Below are 19025 nucleotides of genomic sequence, written 5' to 3' on the forward strand. Positions count from 1 at the left end.
GGATTACATCACAGCGGTGGAAAGGATAAGGGATTACTGGTCACCAGAACAGGCCACCACGTAAAACCCCTTCTGTGTTGGTACGTTCTCCCAATGCCTTCCGCGACCGGAACCACCCCTTGACCCGCAATACCTGTTCTTCGGTTCGGTCGAAATGAATGATTGATGATTTGCTGTACATATTCGATCTGACACCTTTTCCGTTGGCTGTTTGCCACCAATTCCAACTCCTGCCCCGTTGCGACGGAATCGATTGATCCATTATTACACGGTAGGCATGTCGCCAAGAACGCCTGGGGCACACATGCGTGTTTTGGTACGCCGGTTATGACAGCTTTCATCGGACGGGAGTTCCCTGGCCACGGAACACTTTGTGGTGGGTTTTTTTTTTCGCTTCATAGTTGCTTTCTCGACGACTCGCACAAACAAGGGAGAGTTTGAGCTTGAACTACTAAAAGCCTCAAAGCCGAGAGAAAAATAAACTAAAGAGAGACAGCGAGAGAGGGAGAGAGAGTCCTTTTTTAGGAGCATATGAAGGGGGGGGATATTTTCAACAAAACCCTGCTTGAGAGCCCATTGGTATAAGAAATGCCTCCCCCGTAGGAAGGATGTCTACCAACCAGCGAGAAGCCCACAAGAATCGTCCGCAGTCTTCCAACTGGTTTTCTTGAGATCGTTCGTTGGGCGTGCGGCCGTCCTTTCGGGGGAGTCCTTTTCGGTCCAGGGCTTCCTTTCACCGTCCGGTGTAGTGTGTGTTACGCGTAGGTCTTGCGTAAATTCCGGTGAACCCATTACCGAACCCTTCAGCATCGGAAGGTCCGGTGAGGAACTGCTCGAGGTCCACAAACGGACAGCACTGATGCTGCTGCAGGTTCTCCGATTGCCCTTGAACTATCCTCGCGGCGTGCGAGTGGCAAGCGAAGTGAAGGCATTTTGCCTGCTGGAATATTTCGTCCCTCCGTTGGCCATCGGAAGAGACGCGGTTCTATAGTGTGAGCGAAAGCCCCGTCTGTCCCGTTGCAATCAAGTGGAAATCCTGTCATCGTTGGATGGCGTAGCTAGGTTGTTCGTCTGTTCATCTCAAGGCTCACCAAAAGGGAGCCGAGAGCGATCGAAAAAAAAAGCTGCCAATCGCGTCACCGTTGACGTTTATTGAGACGTTCTTGTGCCCTGGACGGGGTGAGTGTGAAATTTGCCCAAAAAAAAAAACTGAGCTCGCCTCAAATGGATTGTGTTCAAAGAACGTGTCGGTCCAGCGCCGCTGGAACACCGCAGGACCGTGCGGGAGAGCCCGAGGACACCGCATAAAGCCGCGGGGTACCTCTTGGAGAACGGCATTTGTTGAGTCACAGGTCGGTTTAGCTCCGGATCACGTCGGTACCGACCTGCTCCACCAGCCGGCGCAAAAATGTTGCGGAAAAATCGCAGCCTAGCGGATCTGAAGGGGTACGTTTGATTTCCTCCCTTGCATTTCCTCCCCTGCCACCATTACCGATCATTTCCCGAAGCAACCCGATTGGAGGATTTACATTGGCATTGATCTTCCACAACCCTCCCACACATGCCCATTCGCCATCCGCACGTCATCTGCTGCGTTATCATGGATGATGATGCAAACGTTACTCTGCGTACAAGCGATCTACTTTAAACGTCCTTGTACTTGGCTGCAACAACATGAAACATAACATTTAGTTACATAATGATTGGAACGCACACACACACACACATACCATCCCTACACACACACACGTCGTTCATTGATTTTTACCACATTTTCCATTCCACCCACCACCGTCCAAGTGTGACGTGGGCTTTTCTCGGGCTGGGAAAGTGGCTTGGAGGAGGTTCTATTTGTTTTCTTTTGTATTTTAATTCCCAGTCACATTCGGGGGCGAGCATGAACGGCTCTGGTGTGGAACTTGTCGAAACTACTATTTTGTATAAATTAGCGTGAGAGTAATAAATAGCTAATTAAGGAGTAAAAACCCGTACTGTTCCGATCATGGTGTTGGGAGTGCGTGTTGCAAAAATACAAATCGGAAAAAAATTAAAACAAATATCCTTGCTACGGAATTCAGGGTTAAGTTGGTAACCTAAAACGGAAATATATTGTGAGTGAAATGTTCTTAAGCATAAATTATAAATTTTTAAATAAGATTCAAAATAAGTTTTGAAGTGATGTCTAGAATGAAGCAGTATTGTGCTATCTTTTGATTGTGAAAACTAGCTGTTACTCGTACACGAATTGTTCTTTTTATTTATTCACTTTCGTTTCCCAAAAGGTAAAAAAAAACATGAAAAAAATAATGTAAAGAATAACTTAATTTTATAGTTACAGTAAACGTCTTAGCGCACCTGGCTGGTTATTTTCTTTGTGGAAAAATAAAATGTTAGTTTCTTTTCACAAGAGCTAAAGAAGATATTAAAAGTTTTTATCCTTTGTGGAAAAATAAAATGTTGGTTTCTTTTCACAAGAGCTCTTGAAGAAGATGTTTAAAGTTAGTATCAAATAATAAAGCTCTTGTGAAAAGAAACTAACATTTTATTTTTCCACAAAGGATAAAAACTAGCCAGGCGCGCTAAGACGTTTACTGTAACTATAAAATTGAGTTATTCTTTACATTATTTTTTCCATGTTTTTATTTTACCTTTTGGCAAACGAAATTGAATACATAAAAAGAACAATTCGTGCAGAGTCACTAAAAAACCGTAAATTTTATCCCGTCAAGAATGTAAACTAATCTTGCGCATTATTTTATCATTAAAAATTTAACGAAGATGAGGCTAGCGAAATCTTTGTCCATTATCTCTCTTTATTCCAACGCTTTGGTTTGGAAATATGCCCCACATTGAGGTACTTTCATTTTATTTATTATTCATCACGTACGCAGAAGGTTTAAAATGTGTTCTTTAGAGACTTAATAATCCCGGCATATTACTTAAGGGCACAGTGGCTCATAAAGTGGTTGTTTGGTTGGTGGTTTTGTTTTTTTTAACTATAAGCCTTTATTCAGCGAAGTTGACTTTAAAAGTAACAGAAACTGAAGAATGATGTAACGTACTCTTTCAATATTATGATTTCCTTTTTAAAAGCATATTTTAATTTAATTTCAATTGAAAAGTATAATTTTAAGATTTCTGGTGACTTCTACATATTTATGGATTTATGATTTCTTTCACTCGGGAGCTGCCCCTTATCGGAGGTTGGGTATTTTTTCACTTACATCTGACATAAAAATCCGCGATTGATTTTTTGCAAATCTTCAAAAATCCTCTCCGTTGTTTCAAGCTTTATCGTGAAGCATCATTTATCATTAATCAACTATTCGCTGTAGTACCAAAATTGTTTTGGAATTCACATACCAAAAGCCATCCACAAACTAACATCCCACACGTACAGGCATCGATCTATCCATTCCCTGTGGGTCACCTGCCAACCCCTCGCCCGTCCACAAGATGCTCAAACGCCACGTTTTTTTCTCTCCGTTTCCGTTCCCCGCTCATTCCAGATCGCCCCGCAAGGGTTTGGCCAAAACGTTCCATGCCAAGGGCGGAATCGTTGCCGCCGAATGCGCTCGTCTGGACATTGAAGGGTAAGTGAAGCCCCCCCCCCAAGTACCAATCGTCGCTGTTCGTGTAGTGTAGGTCGGGATGGTGGGACTTGGCCTTTGGAAGCAGGGCCGAGCAACAACCACAGCATAAGAGGAGTAGATACGCATGTATGCTTTTTAATTGTGCTCGACTAGAATAGAGATTTTGCGCTATGGATATGGAAGATATGGAAGATTTATGTAGATAAAAAAGAACGAAAGCCAATAAATGTTGAATGTTTAGAGCAAGTTGCGCACCATTTTATTTTTCAATGTACATTTCTTACCAAGTTTGTGACAGCACTCTATTTTAATTGCATTGGTATTGCACATCACTTGTTTGGTAATATTTTAAAACCATTTTTCTTGTAATATACATGCAAAATTCTAATTATTTCCATAATGCGTGCCGTATATTAAATAGTTAAATGATGTAAAAAAAACAACGGAAACAATTTTCCTCCATCTGTCTAACTTCGTCATGCATGACGCAATGGGACAAATTCAACAGTCTGCACTTATGATCCCTCGGTTTCGTCAGAGATTTTTATTGATTGTAAAAAAGAGGTGTAGACTCTAGGCGCTGCCACACTTTTTGCCCGGCGCTGATAAGAGCTGCCAGTGTGACGAACAGGTGTTCCGCCAGAGCTCGTAGTCCATAAAATGGAGCAAAAAGGGTGTAGAGAGAAAAAAAAAACAAATGAATTACTTCCAACGTCCAAGAAAACCCTCCATGTCTACAAGCAAGCGGCACTGGGACGTGTTGGTAATTTTGGGGCCCGCGAAAAACACCTGTGCGCCATTTATCAACACCCCGTTTGACAACGGCCGCTTTGAGAGTGCGCCCCGGGTGTGATCTGATAATTGCTGACCCGATGTTGCGATGTGGAGGCGAGCTGGAACCAGTCTTACGGACGGTTTCGCATCGGCTACACGCGTTGCATTGGCGCGCCCATTTCCGCCAGCGAGGAGCAGCAAACAGTTGTGGTCAGTTCCGGGAGCGAAAAGAAAAGTGAAACAAACGTAGTGTGGTGCAGAGTGAAGCCTGTACTGCGAGGGGCAAACCGTTGCCAGTGCAGTTCTATGCTCAATTAAATCTTCTTGTGCCCTCGACAATTTTATCTCCTTTTGCATATACACATTGCATCCACAGCCATCCGATCGAAAGTGATTTGTTGTTGTTGTTGTTGATTGATTTTTATAGAGACTTTGAGCCTTTCGGCTACATTCGCATCTGATCGAAAGTGATTTGTGGCGTGGAAAGCCTTCGGTGATCCTTTTTAATCAAATTCCCATTCCACAAAGCGCCCGAGATGCGCGAAAAGTTGAATTAACATGCAAAACGCATCGCGTCAAAGAGTCCGCAAGGTTGAACACTTATTTCGCACACAACCTCCAGGGGCGTTTAACCCTCAGGGAACCATTGCAAAATTCTGCACACCCTGCTGCGCACCTTTCGATCGACATGACGGAAGATGAGCTTCGGCGCGCCCCTGTTTGGTACCGGAAGTTGTAAAAAAGCGGCCAATCGGTTCCCGGGTGGCACGGGTGGTGGTACAACCATCCCAAGTCGTTTGGGAGCTAATTACAATGCCTCATGTTTACTGTAGTCGGTCGGTTATGTGCTTTCGTTTGCGACACAGCCGTTCCGTTGGTACAGATATTTTCTTTTTTGCTGAAGTACCCGCACGAGAGTCGGTGAAACAATCGAAACGCTCCGGCACGTTTGTGCTTATATGCGCTCAAACATCTTACACACCTCGCCTAGAAGACGCCGAGGCAAAAGCCAACAAAGTGCACGGACGCGTGCAGTTTGTTGCGATGATAATTAGCGGCTTTAATAACGTTGATTATTAATCGCGTATCTTATCTTGCACAACCACCAACCGCCGGATGGGTTCGCGCAACGCGGGCCTCACTACCACGGCCGAAAGCACGGGGGAGGGGAGGGAGAGGGCCTCAGTTTGGGTTGATTTAAGGGAGGCCGGGTGGTGGTGTACTGTTCGGGCGCGCTGTCGATTGAAACTCATACCCTCAGCAACAATGATGGAAAGGGCGTCGGGCGCGCGGGTTGATGTTAAGTAAGTCGCGGACGCATGTTTGTTTGCTTAAATCTAACTGCCGATGCACGTTTACTGTCACTCGGAACCGCGGTGGGTAACGTTGTGGCTTTGGTCGTGTATGTGCCACAATGTGCGAACAATAAAAATCGAGCATAAGAGCAAAAGCACTGGAAGGGATGCTTTAACCCTTAGAGAAATACCTTTTCGCGATCTTTTTGTGGTGAAAACAATGAAAATTGTTTCTATTAAACTATCCCTTGCTAGTTTCGTTAAAAGACAGTGATTCAAAAGCCCTTCCTACAGATAAGTAAAGTAAAATAATACGTATAAGTATAATAAAATAAAAGTAAAATAATATAAATAATTGAAATAATACGCGATACTTTTAAAGTCAACCACAATTTCAGCAATCTTGAATTGCTTGAAGTTCTAAATTGTCCATACTATCGAAAGAGAAGAATAAGCAAATTCTGTCATGTTATGAGTCACTTTAGAACTAACAACTACGATCTTGGCTGTTTGAACTTTTTTCGTTATGAGCCAAAAACCATCGAAAACCACCCACTAGATACACTACCGCATTTTTACTTATTTTTGATCAATTACAAAAAAAAAACTTCAAACAATATCCGGAGTTACACGTGAAAGTTTGTAATATTCTGTATGTGCTAATACGGTCGGAACAGTTTAAGCAAGACCAACTTTTTCAACTTATGTTTTAAATAATAATGCTCCTTTTTCTATCATTCAACACTTTCCGTGATGTTTTGACTAAATCCAAACTTTCAACTTCTTACTGTTTCTGCAGCAGCTTCTGATGTCCCATCCTTTAGTGGAACCATTTACAACTATACAAAGATCGCCAACCGATACATTGTAATGGCGCAAGCAATAGTACGATGGGCGCATCCTTTAGCGATATTTGTTTGTAGAATTTCGGATTGGATGGATTCACTATAGGATGGGTAAACCTGTTAAACTATGGGATTCCGCTAAAACCTGTTGCAGTCACTACAATGAGAGGGATAAATCCAGTAAAATTATCACTCATCGCGATAAAAGATGTTGAAAACATAAATTCTCATCTTTAATTTATTTTACAATACACCGTCCATCGAAGGGTTAAAGTAGAGAGTATAAGAAAGGAAGAAAGGGAAATGGAAGCCGATAGTAAAGGGAAAAAAACCACAAGATTGCGACTGAACTACGCCACACCACCACCAAAAACCGCGAAATGAACCACCTTTAGAAATGTATACGTGAGAGAAGTTCGGCGGCCTCTTCTTAGCCGTTTCGACCGGCGGTTCGCAGGGGGTTCGGTCAAACCAACCCCGTTGGCTGTTGGTAAATATTTACCCCCGCCATCGGCCAAAGATCTGAACCACCCTTACACGTACGGCTGCAATACAGCCATTACATTACATTCACGTACCGAGCTCGCGCATGAAATATAAACGCGATCGCGTCCCGCGGAGTGAAAGACTCTCACACGATCGCAGAACCGCGAGTATTTTTCTCCAAAACCGCGACACTGATGGTGGTGTTGGTACCGGCCGCGAGCTTTGGCTGTGCGTGTGTGCCAAACGATCGTCGAGTCCGGCCTTTTGGGGGGGGGGGGGGTGGGAGGGTGGTCGTCGACTGGGCCCGTCGCCCGTGGATCACACATCGAGGGTTAGCGCTGTAGTTCGACGAGACGCGCGGGTTCCACCGGACGCAGTATAGCGGAGTTTGCGTGGATTGCGCGAAATGTCTTGTGTTCTTGTGTCCCTGCTTTTTGTGTTCCTCGCTATTGTCCACCATTCTCGGTGAAACGTCGGCATTTGGTGGTGAAGTGTTTGAAGTGCGAGATTGTCATCCGATCGACAAGGTCCGGTAGCGTCCGACTGTGAAGGCTGGTATCTCGTAAAGTGATCCCCAACTAGTTCGGAAAAGAAAGCTATTGCGTTAGCAGACGGGTGAGAGTTCAAATGGTGCGGCACTTTTTCCGCGATCAGCCCAAGATTTACCCTATTTCTCCGTCGTGTTTTTGTGCAATAAAGCGTGCAAATTTTATTAACCCTGGACCGAACCGCACTACGAGCTGTTACAACGGCCTGTACATTCATACATTCATAGGCCGTCTGGCAATATGTTTTTGTTTTTTAGCTTTTTAATGGGAAATTGCTATGTTTACCTTTTGCCACGGGCGCAACGCAAAAAATATAATTCAACACCCCGTTCGAACGGCGTATTTATCTCACCCGGAATGCGCAATGGGGTTCCTATTTTTGGGGGACCCGGTGCCTTCGGGAAAGCCGGCAAAGTCGACCCGTCACGTATTTTTAGCATTGCGTAGCCAATCAAAACACAGCGCCGCGTTACACGCACGAGAACGTTAATATCGCTTCTTGTATTTTAATTTCCCCAACCGTCCGGCGTTCCTATCACGGATCAACAAACGCGGGCGGCAGCATCATCAAGGCAAACGTCCGACACCGCCCCAATGTGGACCACTGCCCCGGAGAAAGTGGGTACGGCGTTGGAGGCAAACGACGACCGCGGAAGCGTGCAGAGTTGTGCCAATTTGGTGTTGTGCGGTCCGGATTTGTCAGTGCTAGGTCGGTCGGAAAGAAGCGCTTGAGACGTGGCTTCCTTCGGACGCTGTGAACTGAAGTTTCTTTCGGCTGGTCAGATTTCTTTTTTCGTCTCCGGGTGGGTGTTGGAGGATTATAGTTTTCTTGTCCCTCTCCAAGTGTTCGCTGATTTATTAATTAAATTGCTTGTACCTTGCTCGAACCACCTATCAACCGGTTTCTTGTTTGGTTAGCGAGAAAATCATGTTCATCTCATTAATTTCCTACGAAAACAAACTGTGACTGCACAGCGTTTCCGATAACTGAGGAAAAAAGAGGGCCGAGTGAAGTGAGTAATATCGCTTCGGCTACGCAGGAGCATTTTATATTTCTGTAAACAAAATACGCAATTCGCTCGCTTCGTCATCTTGCGAGTGAGTTCCTTGTAATGATCCTATTTATTTCATTTTCCACCGCTTCGGCGTAATAGGATAAATATTTATTCAAAGTATTTCCCCCGTTTGGTAAGTGGGAAATCACCACTCGGTATGAAATTTCCCGTCCCATTCCCGTGTGAAAAAGAAACGATCGCGATCACTTTATCCCAGCGTTCTTCGAACGCGATTCCTAGAGCCGGTTTTTAATTACCTTCTTCTCTTGGTTTTCCCCGAACCGATCGGGTGCGATCGCAAACCGGATGACAAATTGCGGTGTTCGTTATCGTTGAAATAAAAGGACACAGCGAAATGGTTATAATGATTAGAGCAAGCATGTCGCGGACTATCGACACTCGACTCACGTACACACATCGGCCGGATGTTGGAGCTATCGTTGCCGGTTGTATGGGGAACAAACGGTAGCAGCTATACGGCACGTAGCAAGGGCCGTGATGTCAGCTGAGTTTCCGCGTGCGAGCGGCGAGCAATACTTGCTGATGTTAGTGCGGTTTGCGCGACATAATCAGCTGATGCGCGAATCTTACGTACACGCCATCAAGCGATTCCGCGATTGGTGGGGTTGACCGAAAAGTTCCCAGCGACCGTTGCCTTTGTGGTAAACTCATTTGAAAAGTGTTTGGCTAAACACACTTTCTTACACATACTGCATTGAATATTTTTTGTGAAATTTTGTTTTTAAAACATCGCAAAACCGCTGCGACAAATTGATGAATTTTTTTTTGATAAGTTTACAAGCTTGTAGTGAAATACTGTCACAGTTTTTTTTAATTTCAATTGCATTACAATTTGAAAAAAATGCATTGGTTTTAAAAAAATTAACACATATTGCGGTGTTTAATAGATTAGGGATTAAGAAGCAGTTGCGTGAATATATTTATCAATGTTTTTTATAGTTTGTGTGATTCTCAAAAGCGCTGTATTACTAATTGTTGGTATCATTCCAATTTCTACCAAACATTGAAATGAGAAATTGAATTAATTTCACATTTAAAGATTACTGACCGTATAAGTCTTGAAAGTAATGCAAAACATCTAAAAAACAAGTTGATAGCGCGTTGAAATTTCTTGTTAAAGGCGGACACCGTAAATTTACGACCGGACAGCTGTCTTGGTTTTTTATTGCCTTTTCCGCGTTTGGTGTGTTTGTCCACCCCCCTTTTTTCTTCTGTAAAATATTTATAAGCGTAACGCCGTGCCGAAAGCAAATATAAGATTGCAATACAGACGAAAGTGAACTAAAACTCTCTAAGATCAATAGAACATGTAAATGACACTGTTTACATGTAAATGTCACTGTTTACATGTAAATGACAGATCGTTTAATTTATCTTCTAAAAACTAATGTAACACAAACCCAAGTAAGAAAAGGAGCAATTAAAATATTTGTTAAAGCGGAAATTGCATTTCCCATATGTTAAATAAGGGTGAAACTCTGAAAACAAACCATGTTTAGATAAGACACTTGGTTTTGCTACCGGTGACGACATCGTGGAACATGATATGTAATTCCGGTATGCAATGGCGTTGGAGGAGGCTATCGGGCGATGGCGTCTGTGCGACAGGCTGCGTTATGAAAGATTAATTTACATATCAGTTTCGTACTTGCCCCGTTCCCGTACACAGCTCTAGTGGTGCCAGCGTGGTGCGGTCGTCAATCAGCTAGAAGTGGCCGATCAGAGATGAAAACCGTTTGTGAACTGAGCCCCGGTGTGACTGCGTGAATGTGTTAAGTGAATTCTGCCGTGTGCCCAATCAGTCGCACGTGGCTCGAGGAATTAAGACGTGAACGTGACGTGAAGTGAAGGTGTGAGCCTGTGACAGATCGGAGGGAACGAACAGATCGGTGTCCAGGGGACGAGGTTAGCCAGCGATATGGTATCCGTCCCGAGCGAACCACCGTACTACGAGGGGCCAAAGAAGGGCTCCAAGTTCTTGACCACCTTTGCGCGCCGCCTGCGCATTGGCAAGGGATCGAAGGGGAAGGCCGCCGGTGGCAACGGAGGCTCCGTGCTCGAGCCGGACTCTGAAGAGGAGTTGGTGATCCTGCGTCATGCCACCAGCCCGGACGATGCGCTCACCGGGGGCAGCTCCGGAGCCGAATCCTCCACGATGGTGCTGATGGTTCCGGTGAGCGGAACGGTGGCCGCCAGCGCCCCACCACCCTTCAAGCGTGCCAACTCGTTCCGCCAAAGCCTTAGCTTCCTGCTGAAGCGCAACCGACCGAAGCTGACCGAGCGATCCTGCACCAGCGATAGCGACGTGGTGCACGAGCTGGACGAGGATATGGCCAACGCAAGGGTCGGTGCGAGACGGCCCGTCCTAGATGCGTTCCTCCCCGAGCAGGTGCCGGCCAAACGGCACAGCACCGGAGACATCTTCAACGAAGACCTGGACGCCGACGTGCGCGCTGGGGCCCAATCGCTACGGGTTGCCGGAACCCGTCATCGGAGGGTTCATTCGGACTCTACGAGCTACGGACGGACGGGCGGGGCTGCGGGTGCCAAGGGAACGCCGGCGATAACGCTCAACGTGCCCATCATCAACCTTCCAAAGTGAGTTCTGTCGACAATTTACTCATGCTTTCTTCAAATTACAGCAACATTGTTAAGAGAACACGTTATAAGATCAGGCGGTTTACCATTATTCAAAACCGTTATTGTACGGACAGCACGTTCTAAGTATATTTCTTGGATTGAACACCAGGTTGAAAAGCACACATTATTTTTTTCAGGTACATTTTACCGAATTTAGTGATATTCTGTTATACTGTATTGGTAAAACTTTTACAATAACACAGAAGAAGCACTTCATAACGTTTTGTTGCTTCATTCGTATATTTGGGAGTTCGAAACACAACTTGGGATTCGAATCACAACTTGGGATTCGAATCTCTATGGCGACTAGTGACTCTTTTACCCACTCGTTCATTCTTTTGGGATTCGAATCCCAGTTAAGGTTTCAAATCACCTCGAAGGTTAATAAATCATTTTACACGTTTTAAATCACAAAAGAGTGACTTAAAGATTCGAATCATCGTTATGATTATTCACTCTGATTCAAATCTCTAAAAAGAGTTGTTATTCTCATCACTAGACCGTTGCCTTTGTGGCAAACTCATGTGAAAAGTGTTTGGTTGAACACAATTTCTTACACGTACTGCATTGAATATTTTTTGTGAAATTTTGTTGGTTTTTAAAACATTGCAAAACCATCGTCACTTGTTTGAATCATGGGTACGAAAATTAAAATCATCAAATTGTCCAGAACCAGAGCAGAAGGTGTGATCATTTAGGGAACATATCTACAAGTAAGCAAAAGTTCAAGAAACATTACAATTTTTTTTTTATTTTGTTGGAATCAATTTACTTTCACTGTGAAAACCAACAGTTATTCATCATTATTTGCACAGTGTACGATTTCGTGACTGTTGTTGAACTTATTAAGTACCTCGATATTTTTATCTTTGGTTAAATATTAACATACACGAAAATGTAATTTTGTTAAAACATGTTCGAGAGCCAACGATGCTTTCGATGATTAAGAGTTAGAGTTTTAGAGGTTCTGTACAATACTTTCTCATCAGCTTCTCATTTGAACCGCATAATGGGATATCTCTTGCATAAAGTATCCGGTTGCCTGACATTGATTGCGTCAGCACAGGAAAGGAAAGAGTGGGTCGTTCCAAAGCATACACTTGGTCATTCTTTCACTTGAAATCTACTTAAAGTTCATAACGGTTATAACCACATGGGCGGTTATCAGGTGGCACGTGGTAACCGAAATAATAAAACCGAACCAAAGTTGTGTCTACTCTTACGCCCACTTTTTCCCCGTTTCCCATTGTTTTTTTTGCGTTTACTCCCCGCTGTGCACACTTGCCAATTTGTTTTCGCCGTTCCATGTGTTCCCGTTGGCGACTGGGCGGCCTCAGTTGCGCCTGTATCTCTGGATGATAGTCGCGGAAACCGGTCGGGCGATAGAACGCACGACCCCGGCCCTGCGGGAAGGATTGTGTGTGTGCGTCTTTATCGCTTTGACCTTTACCTCAAGATCTTACATAGCAGCATCGCGCGTCATTAATCTTTCTTTCTATTCGCGCGGGGCTCGATGTGTGCGGCTTGATTTCCGTCGTTGAACGCATGCTTTTTCCCCTCTTTCTTTTTTGTTTTACTAGCTTAATTATTTTTGTGTAATGTTTTACATTACATACTGAAAAAATGTGTTGTTGTTGATATAAAAAATAAATCCCCTCGATGACATTTGCAAACGTGGTTTCAGACAACATTAAGCACTAATCACTACGCTGACCTAAATGCCAGGTGCTTGTTGTGTCTGTTATTTAAATGTAATTAAGCAACGACAAACGTGTCATTCGAAAATGGTTAATTTTTATTACTAGAAACCAGATTATGACACAGGTAGCGGCTAGCAACAGGAAAACCATTTTGTACAGGTTTAGTTTTTCGAACAACATTTGAGAGCATCAATTCCATCGAAAATAAGTACAAAAAAAACAAGTCAATTAGATTCACGACTGTAGTACACCCTAAATTCCTCCAGGAATGTTGATTATCGTAAACTGGGCTTAATCTTTCCCGATAGTTTACCTTTACCTATGCCCAACATTAGGACAGACCGGGAGAAATAGTCGTTCATTTTACGATAAACAAATCACGCCCGGTAGCATAAAAATAGACTCCCGATGAACTACCGGGCGCAAGTGTGGCCACCCTGAGGAGCATGCTTCAATGTGCTATTTACCATTTCCAACACCTTCCGGCGAGCCAACACGCTTCAGGTTGAGTACCCGAAATCAAAGGAAACTCCTACCACCAGAGGAGAGCGACCGCCATCCATCGTTACAGGTCAAGGTCGACCCCGGCAGCACCTTTTGCCCGCTCGGGGATTCGATTTTGGTGCAGCAGCAGTTTCTGTAACATTCACCACCCCACACCCACCCCCTTAACGAGGGTTAGCTTTTTCGTTTCGCTTTTCTTCTCTTCTACTTCTTCCATTAGCGTGCTCTAGTTATGCGCCCACACTTAGGACTCGCGTTCTGCTCGCGCTCCTTTCGCTTTTGCGCCAGTTTGCTGCACCCTTCCGGAGGTGGTCTGGGCACGTTCAAATAACCGTGCTGTCGTTCTGCCGGGCTGGCTGATGATTTACCACAGCGCCAATGCGGTGGGATGGGCCACCATTTAACCTCCCCGGGGGCTGCAGGGGTTATTCGTTCGAAACCAATCTAGTAAAATATGTATGGGCTTTCGAAGTTGAATCGATTCATCGAACATAATCGATGAACAACATTTTAAACAAACTCGGTTACATTCGACAACATTGAACTGCTCATCGTAGCTACATTATGCAATGATTTCTGTTTTTCGATATAAATAAATAACATTTGCAGGATGTCGGTATGTCGATAAGCAAACTGATGAATGATTTCGATGGGAATTTGCTAGTTTGGTGGACATTTTATCGTCGAACAGAACGATACCTATCGAGCAAACATATAAATCTCAACATCTTCTCTCCTAAACAGTGAAAGTTTTTGTTGTCAAATACAGTATCTCTATACATTCAGGGGTCGGCAAACATTTCCTAAGGAGGACCAGATGAACAAAAGAACCCGAAAGTGCGGGCTGGATACCTTAAACGATGATTGTATGTTTTCAAAATAGTACTGAACCCTTTTGAATGGAATATCATCTTTCTAAACAGTAAAGTTACATATAAGTTACATAGAATAAGATAACATAACATATTTAACATTTTATAGTTAAACATTTTCGTTGAATTTGTACTTTGTTAACATATAAATTTTGGTTTGTTGTACCCTGGTATTTATTTAATTAGTATTGATAATTTATTTTATTGTAGTTGCAACTAATCCTCGACTCAAATTAAATTCCAACATCTTGGTTTTACTGAAGTACTCCCAGCTCTGAGGAGTAGCTCAGCTTTGAGAAGTTTTCAATATTGTTAGCCAGCTTTCATGTCGTAATAGAGTTAAAAATTGTATTCTAGCTATTTTTTAGATGCAAAATTCTCCAGACTAGGATATTTGAGAACAATCAATAATCCAAATACGATAGAAAGAAATCTAACAACAAGGGTACTAAAAGGTCGCCTGGTATTGAACACCTCGTTCAGCAATTCCAATCTTCACTTTTGGGTAAACAAACAAGCGTGACATGGTGTAAAAGCCCGATAAGAATTGAGATGGGTTTTTCGTTTGTGGTACTAAAACTTTCGCATGGGTCAGATAAAATTAGTTGGCGGGCGGGGCTTTGCCGATCCCTGCTAATCCTGCATGGTTCTTTTTTCAAAAAGGTAAAGAAAAACCGCATCTCTCCAAAAAGCTGCTCGAGGTAGCACTGTTCCGTAGCTATCATAACTCTACCTTTCCCTTCATGAATCTTGCATCATGCCCAATTCGGATGTCGTCCAAGCAGGACAACACTAAACATCCGCATGATGAAGTGGTACCGTTGCTCATGTCTCATTCCTCGTTGCAAGGCAACCCGAAGACCCGAAAGTCAGCCAGCGCAACAACGGTGGTGTGTAACAAACGCATCGGTTCCGGTATTTCACATTTTCTTCCAACGGCTGGCATTGTAGAAGTGTTTTGTATTATTTTCGCGTTGTCCGTTGTATTTTTCCATCTTCCAGTAGCTAGCCGACAGTGTTGGGTTTGTCTACATTTCCATATCGAATATGTTCGGTAAAGGCTTTACAACCTACCGAAGAAAGCCTTCCGTTTTGTTGTTTGTGGCCATTTATGTCACTTGATGCCACTGGCCAGTGTGTGGTTGACTTGAAGATGGCCACTTTCTGTTGTCTTCCTAGCGAAACGTTTCGTTCTTAGTGGACAACAGGTATGGATTTTCCTATCAATCAAACCAGACGATCCATTGTTTGATGATACAGATTCCAAAGAATACTATGTAAAATGTATCTATTAATTGTGAAATACAGTTTATTTAAACGTCAACTGAGATACCGCGACGTATATATTGCGTAGATGATTATCTTCGACAGTCATCTATAATGCATTTATTATTTTTAGCCACATGTTCTTCTTGAGAGTCACAGCTTAAGAGTTGGTCATGGCCGTTTAAAATAGAAACTGGTGGTATTCTGTCGCCGGGAAAACTCTGTCACAGGAAAATCCCACGTGCGTGGTTGAGTGGCGTAAGCCAAGTACAGGGACATAGGAGGAAGTACTCTGAAATTTCTTTACAACAATTATAGCATAAATCTGGTAATCATTTGAAGACGAAAATGTATGCAATTTTCCTTTCACTGTTGCTTCGTTCTGAATAAAACTATAAAATGAAAAAAACAACTGCCCAAACCAAGGGTGGATTTAATTTGCATTAAGCTATGAAAAAAATCCCCGAATTATCTGTGGCCGTAACACATGGCAGAGCACCACAATCCGACGCGTATATCGCTCATACCGGTGGAAATTAGGTCAACGTGGCGCGATGGTGTGCGCACGAAGGTGGAAATGGCCATCTTAAGAGTGCCCCGCATCTTTCAGCTGTTTCGAGCGGCAAAAACCTGATCTGATCGGTTGGCAAAAAGGGTATTTTCCCCCCATACCAGAATCGGCGCAAATTTCCCTCGTCCTCGTTGTCTGCGCGGACCAGTTGTTGTTTCTCGTACCGGTTTAATGTTTTCACACCGCGCCCAAATCGAATGGCCAAATTTCCGCTTCCTGGCAAATCTACTTCGTTGGATGTATGGGTTTTACTAGAAACGGTATTATTCGATTACATTTTCCTGTTGTTCTTTGCTATTTGCTGCGAGGGGTTTTCGGTTTCTCTATCGCGTACAATTTACGAACGTGTCCACAGTACGTGGCCCGATGTTCTCTTTTTTTCCTGGCCGTGCAACGTGTATCTTTGGCGTGTAATTTAATGACTTCTTTTTGGACCACTGTCGCTCGGCAGCAAATGCCGTTACAACGCTACCGAACCGCGGAGTTTTGGGGCTCCGTTTTGAGGCAGTCGCTGAGTTGTATGATTTCGATTGCACCGTTAACATTTACACATTTTACAAGCAACCACTTATGTTTATAAAGGGTCTCATGGAGGTGTTGAGGTTCAATGGCGTTGTTCATGAGTTTAATGAAACAAAAATACCGTTTGTATAGTAATTCAGAAAGCCTTATTTACACTATGGCATTTCTTTTTTATCAACGTACTGCTCTTGTCGATCATCTGATCATCGAGGGTAGTGGTATGCGTTCATCATCATTCGAGACAATCACCCCACGTTCAACGCGATCCACGTTTTGTTCTCTTCTGCAGTTCGCGAATTTGTCGCGCCAGTAGTATGATAAACTTGGCCGTGTGCGTGCATGCCTGAACAACCCTGCACCCCAACCGTCGGCGGGGATGTTTTCCCCGGTCTTCTCGTCGGAAGCTACGGAACAACAACGCACTGGAAATTTGAGTGTGTTGCTTGTCGATGTAATGTTTTTTTTTTAAACGTAACTTTACATTGAAAGAAGAATGAAATGCATAAGCCCTATGTAACGACACATGAGAATGAGAATAACTTAGAGATAATAAGAGAACACAAAAGAGAAAGAGCGAAATGGTCGCAACGAAAAAAAAGGGGAACATATAGAGAGGCTTGGGGTACAATGCACCACCGATGATTGTACGATTTTGAATGGGAACCAGAAAAATATATTTTAATATGTAATTCACTGTAATTGCTGCTTTTTAAGCTCAATGCTAACAAACAATAAAAATAAAGTGTGGTTGAACCGATCACCTACGTCTACATTGAATCGTTGTATTTCGTCGAAAATAAAAGTATGATAGTTATAAAACATTATTAGGAAATTTTATTATTTTAATAAAATATTATCCGCGACAGCCGAGCGGTAGCGCCAGTTAGAAAATCGGCCCATGAGCGCCGGAGCTCACCACCTCGACGGCGTGGGTTCGAATCCCAACGAGAGGACTGACTATCCACGTACAACAGGGAAACAAGTCTCGTAAGCCCTTAACGGGCAGGCATGACCAAGAGGTCGTCACGCCAAGAAGAAGAAGAAGAAGTAAATGAGGCACCGGGCTAGATTTTCCTCTTCCTACTGGTTCACATTAAGCGCCTGAAGTTATGCAAAGCGCGAATCATGCATTCTTTTCGAATATTTGAACGCCGACGGTTCGCTGAATAGAACATAACGGTTTAATCTAATCATGCAGTTTAGCTTGAATGCCGGGTAATATACTTTTACATACATTTACATTTACATTTTTGAAAATTATATTACACAGGATTGACAGTAGGAAAGAATTAGTTTACTCGAAGAAATTAATCTGAAACAGCGGTACGCCCGTAGCGAGCGGACTGCTCTAGGTCTACTGAAAAAGGGATTTTGTTATACTTTTGTCAAATAATTGCATACATTTAGGTATATCCTCGCACAAGAGGTGTAGCCACGACTGAAAAAACGAAAGCCGAGACCTCATTTACTCTTTTTTAACAACGAATAATATTTTTAAATTTAATTTTCGCTACGGTTAGTCTTTTATCAAGCCGCCAGTCTTTGAACAAGCTTTTATAAAGCCGATGGAATGTTTGAATCACAAAACTTAATTAGTCGATTTACCGATGCTTCATGCATTTTCCGTGGAGTGCGTATTGCCCCACATTTCGCTTACATGCGCGAAAGGCGCGGGATCCGCCAAACCTGCCCCATCGCCGCGGAGAATGCACGGTGGAGCAGCCGCTGCTGGCGGCATACAACCACATCGGAAACTACGGCTACACTACCGTTTCTACCACCACAAGCGCGCCGGCCAGACAGATAGACACCGGGTGGCCATTATTCTGCCAGCCAGCAGTCTGCTGCCGACACAGGCCCGACCGGGATCGTACTCCATTGCCGTTCCGTCCGGGCGTCCGGTAAGGTTGGCTTTTCCTCGGTTCGGGTTTTTCACGTGCCGTGCGTGAATTCTGCGTCTCGGTGGAAAAGTGACGTACGATATCGGTGCATCCGTGGTGTCCGTCGTTGGTGTAAGCTAGCCTTGTTGTTTGCAATCGGGAGTGAACATTTTCATCATCGATCATAGGAAAAAAAGCTTACTTTGCAAAAGAAAATTCACCCACCCTTCGCCGAAGCATCAGCAATCAGTCCGCCGGGCAGTTCGTTTCGGTGGTGGAACCTGTTTTTCCTGTGCGTGTGTCGAGAGTGTGTTGGAGCTTTTTTCACCCCCCACCCCTTCGGACTGTTTGCCTACGGAGTGTCGGGTCGAAAGTACAGCACGATCGTCGCGGATCTGCTCTAGATTAAACGCTTGTTCGCTAGTGATAAACTCGTGACTTTTTTCCGGCGGC

The 19025-nt window shown here is 43.8% G+C and overlaps 1 protein-coding gene across 1 annotated transcript in view; it reads left to right on the top strand.

Annotated features, from left to right (window-relative positions):
• The first annotated feature begins 1408 nt into the window (after positions 1–1408).
• LOC131284771 (uncharacterized) overlaps positions 1409–19025 on the top strand; it is a 33075-nt gene continuing 15458 nt past the window's right edge. The window contains exons 1-5 of the mRNA XM_058313629.1: positions 1409–1446; positions 3510–3593; positions 10287–10305; positions 10485–11148; positions 14929–14950. Of these exons, the coding sequence (XP_058169612.1) occupies positions 1409–1446; positions 3510–3593; positions 10287–10305; positions 10485–11148; positions 14929–14950 (827 nt within the window). The remainder of the gene's footprint in view (positions 1447–3509; positions 3594–10286; positions 10306–10484; positions 11149–14928; positions 14951–19025) is intronic.

This window comes from Anopheles ziemanni, chromosome 3, assembly GCF_943734765.1.
Source record: "Anopheles ziemanni chromosome 3, idAnoZiCoDA_A2_x.2, whole genome shotgun sequence".
In the NCBI taxonomy this organism is placed as follows: Eukaryota; Metazoa; Arthropoda; class Insecta; order Diptera; family Culicidae; genus Anopheles; species Anopheles ziemanni.